Source organism: Octopus bimaculoides, chromosome 5 (assembly GCF_001194135.2).
Source record: "Octopus bimaculoides isolate UCB-OBI-ISO-001 chromosome 5, ASM119413v2, whole genome shotgun sequence".
In the NCBI taxonomy this organism is placed as follows: domain Eukaryota; kingdom Metazoa; phylum Mollusca; class Cephalopoda; order Octopoda; family Octopodidae; genus Octopus; species Octopus bimaculoides.
The window spans coordinates 121,869,167-121,881,685 of record NC_068985.1 but is presented as its reverse complement, the minus strand read 5'-3'; the positions used below and the strand labels follow the sequence as shown (position 1 = coordinate 121,881,685).

At 38.3% G+C, this 12,519-nt stretch overlaps 1 protein-coding gene across 3 annotated transcripts in view; it reads right to left on the bottom strand.

The window, feature by feature from the left end:
- LOC106882139 (NADPH:adrenodoxin oxidoreductase, mitochondrial) overlaps positions 1-12,519 on the bottom strand; it is a 150,501-nt gene that overhangs the window by 70,571 nt on the left and 67,411 nt on the right. For all 3 annotated transcript variants that reach the window (XM_052967978.1, XM_052967977.1, XM_052967979.1), the window contains exon 3: positions 7,640-7,735. In XM_052967978.1, coding sequence (XP_052823938.1) covers positions 7,640-7,735 — 96 coding nt within the window. The remainder of the gene's footprint in view (positions 1-7,639; positions 7,736-12,519) is intronic.

Below are 12,519 nucleotides of genomic sequence, written 5' to 3'. Positions count from 1 at the left end.
TATATATATATAGATAGATAGATAGATAGATAGATATACAGATGTATATAATGGTTCCAGGTTCAGTCCCACTCTGTGACACCTTGGGCAAGTGTCTTCTACTAAAGCATCAGGTCGACCAAAGTCTTGTGAGTGGATTTGGTAGACAGAAACTGAAAAAAACCTATCATACATACATATACATACATATATGTATATATTTGTGTGTTTTGTGTGTCTGTGTTTGTGCCCCACCGCTGCCCGACAACCGGTGTCGGTGTGTTTGTGTCCCGGTAACTTAGCAGTTCAGCATAAGAGACTGATAGAATAAGTATCAGGCTTTAAAAATAAGTACTGGGGTTGATTCACTTGACTAAAAATTCAAGGAAGTGCCCCAGCATGGCCATCTGAAACAAATCAGCACGGCCTTGGTCTGATAACTGAAACAAATCAGCTGGACAAGTGGGTACCACATGAACTGAATGCGCATCAAATGACACACCATCTTGAAACTTGCTGTTCTTTGCTGTCACAGCATAAAAGCAAACCATTGTTGCATTGTATTGTTACATGTGATGAAAAATGGATTCTTTTCAACAGTAGCAAGCATTCTGCATGGTGGTTGGATGAAGACGAAGCACCAAAACACAATCCAAAAGAGAATATTCACCAAAAAAAGCTAATGGTGTCTGTTTGGCGGTCCAGTGCTGGTGTCATCCACTACAGCATCATGAGACCTGGTAAGTCAATTACAGTGGATGTATACATGAACCAATTGGATGAAATGATGAGTGAACTTGCAATTAAACAACCACAATTGGTCAATAGAGACAGGCCAATTCTATTGCAAGACAATGCTCAATGACATGTTGCATAAGGAACACTACTCAAGTTACAGGAACTGAACTTGGAATTACTCTGTCATCCACCATATTCAACAGACCTTGCACCAACTGACTATCATGTTTTCCAGGCATTAGACAACTTTTTGTAAGGAAAAAACTTCAAATCTGAAGAAGATGCAAAAACAGCCTTTCATGATTTCATCACCTCTTGCACTCCAGAATTCTTCGCTGCCAGCATAAATAAGCTACCGATAAAATGGCAAAATTGTGTTGATAATTTAGGTGCATACTTTGATTAACTGCACTGATTTTTGTTGCGATAAAGTAAAATAAACTTTCAGTTCAAAATTGGACATTTCATTCTTAATGACATGATATAATGTATCAGTCTATCTTACACTGATATTAGAATATATCACTTTATTATAATTGAGTATCTTTGAGTTTGGGTTTTTTTTTTTAAATTGTATGGTAAAGAGCATGTTATTGAGAATTGGGAAAAAACCCCATTAACTTAAGGAGCAGCTATTAAAGCTAGACATTGACAATCCAAGAGTTGTTTGGTAGCCTTGTATTATTGGCAAATTTTAAAACTACACCTATCACTCACAAGTCAGCACGACCTAGGAGCTTGCACTATACTTTTGGTAATTGTTCTAAGTGCTTATGTAATCATGAGCAGATGTAAACATTCTCTTGGCTGACCCTCTAGTGAAATTTTTTTTCCCACAAGAGTTCTAGACCCCAGTAATGAGCTCATTTGCATACAGCCAATCAGAGCTCACCTTCACCTTGTTGTACACAAACAACTACACAGAGGCAGCCATGTGGATAACAAAGGATCAGATCCATTCAGCTTTCAGATTATGCCTAGAAGCAAAGCACAACATAACATTTGCAAATGTGTTAAAAACAACCAATCTATTTGTAAAAAATACTCTACCAAGTAAACTCAAGATGAAGAACGGTGTTGTAGTTGACCGATCGCCAAATTATGCCTTACTTTAGAAGGAGACAAGTAATTTGACAGATTTGCATCTGTACCTATAATTGGGTTTTGTTAGGATCCCTTATAGTAAAGATGTGGATGGGAAAAGTGTGGGTGGAGGGTGATGTGCTAGCAACCCTCTCCCATTACTGTTTTACAAAGTAAACAACAACACAAATAATTATGCAGAGGCAGCCATGGTTGGAACAAGAACAAAAACAACAAACATTATTAAAAGAGAAAAGAAGCATGGTCATTCCTTATCCAAGTGACCTTATTTTATCACCCATCACTTGTTATGCACTTATAAATTAGTTTGATAGTTGAGCTCTGATTGGCTGTATGCAAATGAGTTCCTAACTGGGGTCTCTCACCCAATTTCATGGCCCTCTCACCCATTGACCCAGCAGAACATTGAGGATGTGACAGCTGAAAGACCAGAAGGCTGCACCAAACTCCAGATTGGTACTCATTTTCATTTGAGTAGACTGGAGCAGCATGAAATGAAGTGGCTGATTCAAGCACACAACACGTCACCTAAACCAATAACTAAACCCACAATCTCATGAGCCCAACACCCTAACCACTATTCCACGTGCTCCCACACTGTACAACTTAAATGAATGTAAAAGGTATTAAATATTTGCATCACAGTTGCAACATTTTTAAAGCAAAACAAATGAATTTTTATTTTGTAATGATAATCAATTCTATCTCCCATGCTACAGTATTTATTCATTCATGTTATATTTGTTGGTGAAAGGTAAAAACCCCCTTTGGTCATGAATGACCAAGGAATTGCACGTAGAAAGTTACCCTTTGAGGTACAAGTCTGGGCAAGGTTGTTTATGGAAGACCAGCAGTTGTCCATGCATACCAGCCTCCCCTTTCCACACCACCGATGTTATCCAAGGGAAAGGCAGCGGCTAATACAGCTTGGCACCAGTGATGTCACAACTCATTTCTACAGCTGGGTGAGCTGGAGCAACATGAAATAAAGCATCTTGCTCAAAAACACAACACACAGCCCAGTCTGGGAACTGAACTCACTATCTCATGATTGTGAGCCTCACTCTCTAAATAAAAGAATTTATTCATAATTGTATTGTATTGATTGGTACACATTTAAGTACAGAATTAATTCATAACCCATTGATTGGTGTTCTATCGTGTTGGACAGTACTCTCTTAAATACAGGGTTTATTCATAATCCATATTGTATTGGTAAGTACTCTATAACATACATTTGTACTTGGTACTCTATTACAGAATTTATTCATAACACATGCTGTATTAAAACTCCCTTCACTACAAAAGCATTGTCAATAGAGTTATCTAGCTAAAAGCTACATTAGTGCTAGTAATAATATTTATCTTTTTTGTTTTGTTTCCATCTTATATTGTTGGCCCCGAGTCAGGGCAATAAACTATTCTTGAATAGATGACAAGCAGTAGATATTGTAAAGCTAGAACAGCTGAAAGCAACTAGATTATTATATATATTTTGAGTTGGAATTTTAAGTAATAGATAGTTAAGTGTATGTGGTTGTGAATTTATATTTTGGTTGTTGTTTATTTAATCCTTGGCTAATCCTATAATCAAAGGCATTCCAGAAATGACCATCCCATTTTTTTTCCTGCATAGTATTGTTACCTTGGACCAATCTATCCATGATCCTTTTTAAGTTGATAGTATGGAAGTTGAAGGAAATTTTGGTTTGTTATTTCTAGCAGATTGATAAACCCTGTAGAGGCTCCCTCTTTACAGTGTGTACGTGTGTGTGTGTGTGTGTGTGTGTACGTGTGTGTGTGTGTATGTGTGTGTGTGTGTATACAACTAAGTGATATATAGCATCAGTTTTGACAAAGAGTACTTCACTGTTTAAGTGAATTACATATTCATTAAATTAATACGTTAAGTAGTTGAGTATTCCACAGATATATGGCTAGGAGAAATATTACCTTACTTGCAAACAGACAAAAGTTGGCGGTAGGAGGAGTATCCAGTTGTATAAGATATGCCTCGATGAATTTTGTCTCACTCATGCAAAAGTAGATGTTAAAGCAATAATGATGCCGACAATGGTGGTAGTGGTGGTGGTGATGGTTTCATTGAAAATGTAATAGTGTGAGAGGGTTATTAACTATTATTGACTAATGTAATGGTTACAATTAATTGTTTAATTGTGTATGGAAGGAGTTACAGATAGAGAGCCAAGTTATTTGAGCTTTAGCTGGGAAATGTCATGAAGGTAAAAGGTGTTAAAATATTTCATTACAAAAGGAGTGTGTTGAATGGAGATGATGGGTCATTTTCAGTGAGGCTGTTTGCTATGAGAAGTTCAAGGAATTAAGTGGTATGCAAACAAGGAGGGGAGTGTCACTGAAACTAAAAAGAAATGTGTTTGATGCATGTGTCAGAAGTGTTATAATTGCATTTACCCAATCCATAAGTCTTGTTAATTATGTTTCACTATATGAATAACAAAGCAAAGCCTCAATAATTAGTCTTGTGTCAGTCATGATTGGAAACACATACAGGTAGATGTGGGGGGGGGGGGTAGGAAAGGCTTGAGAGTAAGTTGAGAAGGTGAGTTACTAAATTAAGGTTGTGGTTTCATTTTACTTCTCAGTTGTAGCTCACTTCCATCTTTTATACTGTTATGAGCCATTTACAGAAGTTATGAACATCACAACTTTCAATCCTAGCTTACCTAGAAATCAAATACATTGACCAACTATTGGTATCAAAGGTCGATAAACTATTTTGATATAATGGACTGAATCATGGATCAACACATTTTTGTCCTTTTACTTAATGAACTGTAGTTTACTTCCATGCTTGAAATTTCTTGTCTAATTCTGTAGCTGAATGAGAGAATAAACACCAGGCATAAAAACAAAACCTAGAATCATGATCTACCAGATCTTTTCACAAGCCTTTGGTTGACTCAGAATGAGAATAGAAGACATTTGCCCATGCAGTGGGATTGAACCCAGAACCATGTGGTTTGGAAGCTGGGAAGCAAACTTCTTACCATGCAGCCACACATACATCTGCTTTATTTTGTTTTATAAAGACAGTAGGGTATTATTTGAAGAAATGTTGTTGCTATTTCTAACAGGTTAAGCAACTACTTATGTAAAGGCTCAGAATTGGAAGGTTACTGTTGGTCTGGGTCAGCATGAATAACGATGAGAGGGAGGAGAGAATACAACAGAGGTAGCTGTAGATGTTAGATACTATCATTGCTCAAATGGTGTTAGCAGTTTAAATGATGGAGTCCTCTCTCTTTTCACCTCTTTCTTTCCCTTGAGAGAGAAGTACTCAACAAGATTCAGATGACCAAGGCATTGTAGGTATGCCTTTCTGATTTCATCAGGAGTTGAGGGCTCAAGGCAAAGCAAAACACACATACGGACATACACAAGCATCTCTCTCTCTCTCTCTCTCTCCCTCCCTCACACACACATACACACTACAATGTTTTTAAGTCAATCTGTAAACCTTAGTAAGCTACCTCTTAGGAGAGATCAATCTCTATTCCTGTTTTATGCTAACAACAACAACAATAATAAAAATAGCCAGAGGTGGAGAGAGAAGGGGCAAATAATAACAAACAAAAGGAATGGCATGTGAATAAATGGATAACAGATGTCGCACCCAATTAACAATGGAACAGTAGTAGCATAAGTGGGGAGAGGGTGTAATGCTGGTTCTCTGTACAAGAGAGAGATAAGGAACTTATTTAGAACTAATATTCCCATTTTATCTTTATCTCTTCATTTCTGTTTATAATTCAGCCATAGTCAATGTAACTCTTGAACTTTGGTATTAATATGATTTTGGAATTCCTTTTGTTTTTTTTTTATCATTTGGTAGGATTGTTGCCCTCATTGCTATTGTTGTTGCTGCTTCTACTGCTGCTGCTGCTGCCACTACTGCTGTCATCATTTCTGTCATCATCATATGGCTGCTTTCTATGATGGCATTGATTATACCAAGTTAGTACTTATGCAGAGTAATTTACCTTCTGAGATGAGTCGGAGGACCACATCCTGCTCATGCATTCCAGTTTTGGCATGGTTTCTACACCCAAATATTCTCCCTTGCACCTACCACATTACAGAGTGAACTAAGTGCATTTTATTGTGGCATCAATACTAGTGAGGTTGCCTTGTGTGCCATAATCTAAAGAGTCCTCATTGCTTCATAGTGTCTCCATTTGTTCAAAGTAAACAAAACCAAGAGAGTGAATAGAAGAGATATAGCAATGAAAGAAGAACCAGAGTAAGTGGGTAAAGGGAGTGAGAGCACAACACATGTTAAGTAGACCAGGATGCTGATCCTCCTCTTCATCATCATCAACATTTAACGTCTGTTTTCCATGCTGACATGCTGTTTTCTATGCTGGACAGCTTGACAAGAACTGGCAAGGCCAGGGGCCGCACCAAGTTCCATACTCTATTTTGGTTTGGTTACTACAGCTAGATGCCTTCCTTAATGCCAACCACTTTACAGGGTGTAGTGGGTGTTTTTAATGTGGCACCATCACCAGTGCTTTTTATGTGACACCTTGAATATAACATACATCTTGGTATAACACAAGCACATCAAAATGAAGGTGATAACGTGCATAATTTTGTTTTTATTTGTTTGTTGAGTCTGCAGGAAAGCCTTACCTGGTGGCTTTTGCAGACCCTTTAAGGTCAGTGAGTTTGATATTTATTTTGTTTAAACTGAAGTAGACCTGCAAGAAATACATGAGCAGGGAAAATACTCTAGAGGGTGACATTCTGAGAAGAAAGGGTTGGACAAAGCTGAGCAGTGTAAAACACACCTGTAATGATAAGAGACAGGAAAGTCAAAGTGGGGGTTTGGAATAGTTACCAAGGCTGAGAAGGTGTCTCTGTCTGCTTGTGACCACATAAGTATCTAAAAAAAAGCACTCTATCTGTTACAACGATGAAGGTTCCAGTTGATCCAATCAACATAACAACTTGCTCGTGAAATTAACATGCATGTGGCTGAGCACTCCAGAGACACACATACCATTAATGTAGTTCTCAGGGAAATTCAGCATAACATGGAATGTGACAAGGTTGGCCTTTTGAATTGCAGGTACAACTCATTTTTATCAAAACAATGAGCAAAGTACTTATATCAAGTCAAACACACTTATGAGTAATGGCTATGCCCAGCTTGTTGGTTTGATAAAAGTAAGTTTGTCACATTCCCAGAACGAGCTTGGGGGTATTGTAGTAGACATTTGTTCAAGATTCCAAACAGTATGACTGAACCCAAGACCACATGGTTGGGAAGCAAGCTTCTTACCCATACAGTCATACATCTGTAACTGATTAGTATGAATTTTCTAAAGCCTTATATTATATTTTTGAAAATCCCCGATCACCACGAATATGTCTTTGATATACTAAAAGATGAGAAGGTCATGGCTGGAAGGCCTTAATCAAACATCTGCACAACCAGAGCTGACTAAGGATAAACAATAAGTAAAACTTGTACAAGCCTACAAGGAAGCCTTTATGTATTAAGTCAATTCGCAAGAAATAGCAGCAAGATATGCCTCCAACAATGCCCAGCTCTCTTTAAAAAGAGGGACACATTGAATGTAGTCTTGAATGTGATATACCTGAGAAAAAGAAAAGAATGATCTAGGTCTGCTTAATCAGGGTTCGTCTAGGACTACACAACAAGACAAGATAGATATGAAGAGTTTCAACACTAACATTTTCAAAAATAGAATTTAATATATATAGAATTAAAAAAGAATTTAAGATATATATATATATATAGAATACTTGCTTTTACTTCAGGGTGGTCAGGTGCCACCCCATATCGAACTAATCCAAAAGGCACTGGAAGACGTTCATAAATGTCCACTTCTACAGACGCATCTCCCTGTTCAGGAAAGGAAGAAAGCAAAAGAGGTATTAAAGTTATCTAAAGATAAAAATGCAAACTAACATAAGTTAATCACACACATACATAGACACACACACACACATACACATACATGTAGTCCTACATACCCACTAAAAAGATGGAATAATCAAGGTTGTAATGTCCTTGATCAGGTAAAATACATCTGTTCTGTCAGGGTTCTCTTGGTGCTCAACATCAAGCAACAGATGCCAGCAGATAGAACAATAGATCCTGCCTTCTTTGAGCCTTCAGTCCTAATGGATTCATAATGATGTTATGACACTCAACTTGCTTTGACTATTTAGCCTGATAGGACCTAGCCCACTGTAGGTCTGGCCATAGCCAATTTCTGATATATATATATATATATATATATATATATATATATATATGTATATGTATATATATATATATATGTATATATATATATATATATATATATAGAGAGAGAGAGAGAGAGAGGGGGGCCCTATTATTGGACTGGTACATTATTGACTTTGAAAGGAAGGATCTAAGACAGAGTTGACTTGATAGGATTTGAACAAACAGTACGCAGAGTTGGAACAAATGCTACAAGACATTTGTTTTAACTGTGTTCAAGTGTCTAACCCAATTCACCACTTATAAGCAATGTTTATAAGAGAATCAAACAGTATATGTCAACAGATCAAGCTGTAAGTGTTAGAGGATCAAGCAGCAGATAAAACAGTAGTTGTCAGAGGATCAAATAGTGGATGTTAGCAGATCAAGCCACAGATGTCAGTAGATCTAGCAGTATATACCAGAGGATCAAATGGCAAATATCAACAGTTCAAACAGCAGATGTCACATTATCAAGAAGTAGATGTCAGTAGATAAACTTGTAGATATCAGTGGATCAGAAAGTAAATGTCAAAAATTAAGTAGTGGATGCTAAAGGATCAAGTGGCAAATGTCAGCACACCAAGCTGTAGATGCCAGAGGACCAAGTAGCAGATGTCAGTGGGTCAAGCTCTAGATACCAGAGGATCAAAACATAGATGTTAGAGAAACAAACAGTAAATGTCAGCATATCAAGCAGCAGACATCTGCAGAACAAATGATAGGTGTCCACAGATCAAGTGATAAATATGAGGATATCAGAAAAACAAGCAATAGATGTCAGAAGACCAAGCAATGGATACTAATTTAAGAACTGTGATTTTAAGATGTTGGAATATAGACCACATGGCTAAGAGCTCAGACCTTGCTACAACCATTGTATTTTTCCATTAGCACAAGACAAGGCTTACTCTAAAGGAATAACTAACTTATTCCATGTTGTTACTTCTTGTACTATCATTAGTTTCCTCAGATCCTACTACTTTACAATTAATCTGCTTTTCTTTCCCATTGCTATTCCTCTCATTTCACTGTTGAAATAATTAAAGTTGACAAGATGTAAAGAAACATTCTCTCCAACAACTAGGGTGTATTATGCTACTGCTTTCTATTTATTCGCATGTCCGATTCAATGTTTGTTCAAGTATTTACACAAGTATTAATTTAACATTTGTTTTCAGCATTAAGTGTTTTCTTTTTTGCTAGTGTTCCTTTATTAATTTGTTAAAGTATTGTTCTAAAGTATTGTTCTAGTGTTATTTTAGTGTTATTTTAGTGTTATTCTAGTGTTTATTCTAGTGTTTATTCTAGTGTTTATTCTAGTGTTTATTCTAGTATGTTCTCAAGTTTATTACAGTGTATTTGTTCTAGTTTTGTTGTAGTACTTGTTTTGAATTAATTTGAGAGTTTGTAATAGTATTATTCTAGTGTTTAGTCTTAGAATTTAGTGGAATATTGTCCTGACTTCATCCCAAACCAATGCAACTGAGATGTCATGGGCAAGAAATGTAGGAATGTGTGTCACAACAACAGTCAAGGAGCTCACACCTAATCCAAGCAAGTGAGAAATGTATGACCTGATTTCTGTCAGCAGAAGATCTGTTGTTACAAACACACACCATTAGATTATTGCTTATATATGTAACAAAAAAAAAGCAAAAAAACAAAAAGCAACTTGTACATTAATTTATGAATTATTCACACTATGAGAGGGTGATTTTTGCCTATACACTGAATGAAGGTAGGATATCTTATTGTATTAAAAAACAAAACTCCAACTGACTAAATTCCTGAGCAAATTCCTAGTGAAATATATATATATGAGGCGCAGGAGTGGCTGTGTGGTAAGTAGTTTGCTTACCAACCACATGGTTCCAGGTTCATTCCCACTGCGTGGCACCTTGGGCAAGTGTCTTCTACTATAGCCTTGGACCGACCAAAGCCTTGTGAGTGGATTTGGTAGACGGAAACTGAAAGAAGCCCATTGTATGTATGTGTATGTGTGTGTGTGTGTGTGTGTGTGTGTGTGTGTGTCTGTATATGTTTGTGTGTCTGTGTTTGTCCCCCCCCAACATCGCTTGACAACCGATGGTGGTGTGTTTACGTCCCCGTAACGTAGCGGTTCGGCAAAAGAGACCGATAGAATAAGTACTAGGCTTACAAAGAATAAGTCCTTGTTGAACTAAAGGCAGTGCTCCAGCATGGCCACAGTCAAATTACTGAAACAAGTAAAAGAGTAAAAGAGTAAAGAGTATAAGTTTGTTTTGAGCTAAATGCTTACAACTGTAGACAAACTTTTCAAGATTAATTTGAAAAAAAGACAAGAATTTGGTCAGATGTAATGGTTAGTACACTTATCTGTACAAGATTTGTAATTCAATTCCTATCATTAAGTTGGTCTTTTTTTAATAATTCCATTATTGTCTTTTAATTCCATGGCAGATCTTGTTGAGTAGGCCTATGAGTAAATGCATTTCAGCCATAAATCTCTCATCTTTTGTATATCTAAGACTAGATTAGTCAATGAATCTGTGGGATGAGCTGGAAGAAGAGCGCCATGACGTCAATGGTCAAGGGACTGACCAGAAGAGCAAGCATGAGAAGGGAAGTGCCGGGTGACAGGGGAGGGTCAGCCTCTTCTTGCCCACCAAGGCATCATGAACAGACATCAGGGAATTCACTCCCAGGTTGGTCAGATAGCAGCTGCTTATACTGGGTGACTGGGTAGGGCAGGATTGCCAGAGTGACTACTACTAGACAGGTGCAGACAAGAGAGAAAGGTAAATGAATCTCTTTTCATTTCCCATGCATAACAAGCTATTTCGGCAATTGTATATAGATGTCATTGTCTTCTTGATATATGATGGCAGCAAAGATAAGGATCAACAGTGATGTCATCAGACCTTTCTATAGTGAAGGTGATGTGGTGGCCTGGATTCGAAAGGTCAAAGTTGTGGTCAGGCTACAAGGCATTGAAGATGTAGCGAGCCTTGTGGTGCTGTATTTGGAGGGGAGTGCACTGGCACTGTACCTCGAAATTGATGCAGAAGAACAACTCTGCGCAGCGAAGGTTGAGCAATGCTTGAGAGAGGCTTACATAGATGGAGAGTACGCCGCTTTTGCTAAGCTGGGAATGATCAGATAGAGAGGGGAACAGGATGACAACTACACTGTGGAGGTACAGAGGCTGGTTGTGTTGTCTGGTGAGGGCCTTGAGAAAGTAGCGTGACTAGCCTTTGTGAATGACTTTCCCCATGATGTGTTGGTGTGACTACAACATTTACCAGGTTGCAACAAAATGGTGATGAGCGAGCTTATCGTTCAAGCCCACATGTTGACACAAAACACCAGGCAGAGGGCAGTGGTGATGGCAGTTGTAGAACTCCGTGATGCTGTGCACTGGCCAGTGAAGGACGAAAAGAGGCCTGCTGTGGAATGACAGCAGCCATTCACAAGCTGGTGTTTTAAGTGCCAAGGACTGCACATGGTGACAGACTGCATGGAGCCTGGACCAGTTTGCTACTGGTGCAAACAGACTGGGCATATTACCCGAAATTGTAGCCAGGGTAAAAAAAAGGCCTGGTTAGGGGAGCCAGAAGAATTGAAGCAAGGGGTAGCCGCAGTGTGTCAGTTAAATGACTCCAAGCTAAGGAGACTGCATGCCATGTATCACATGGGCATGGATAGGACCCTGTATTTTGCCAGGAGGATTGACGCCGACGTTACCAGACAGAGCATCCAAAAGGTGGTCGGAAACTGCGACAGGTGACAATCTATCAACCATGCTCTGGGTGTGCATAAGCAGGGAAACATTTTGGTAGAGCACAACTGGAGATGACTAGCAGTGGATATAACAAACTACTGGCAGGGGATATATCTCTCGATGGTCAATTGTGGGCCAGGCTGGATGGTCATTTGGAGGGAATTGAGGGCAGGCACTGCAGATGAGATGGCACGTATTCTAAATGAGGTATTCTTAGAGCAGGACCCTGTGGACGAATTGCTGATGGACAACAGGGAAACAGTTGCATAATCAAGTACCTGCAATCCTGGAGAACTTCATTGTGTGGAAACAATTGTAGTGATTAAAAAATGAATGTCCAATCGTACTCCTTCTTGTTGACTCAATTTTTTCAATTATATATATATATATATATATATATATAGAGTTATTAATATTTCTAAGTCTCTCTAAAGGAGACTACGGCAGCGGTACTGGAAATTAATAGTTATCGCCAAGCCAACATGGCAGTCCCAAAATTAGGACGAAAGCTGCCGTGAATTAGCTCCAAGAAGCCATCGCCTCTAGCTAGCTATGTGACACACGAAACCTGTGTCCTTTATAACCTTCGAACAGGGGAGGTCAGCAGTGTCCCCCTGCTGGTTTGGCATCTGCAGAC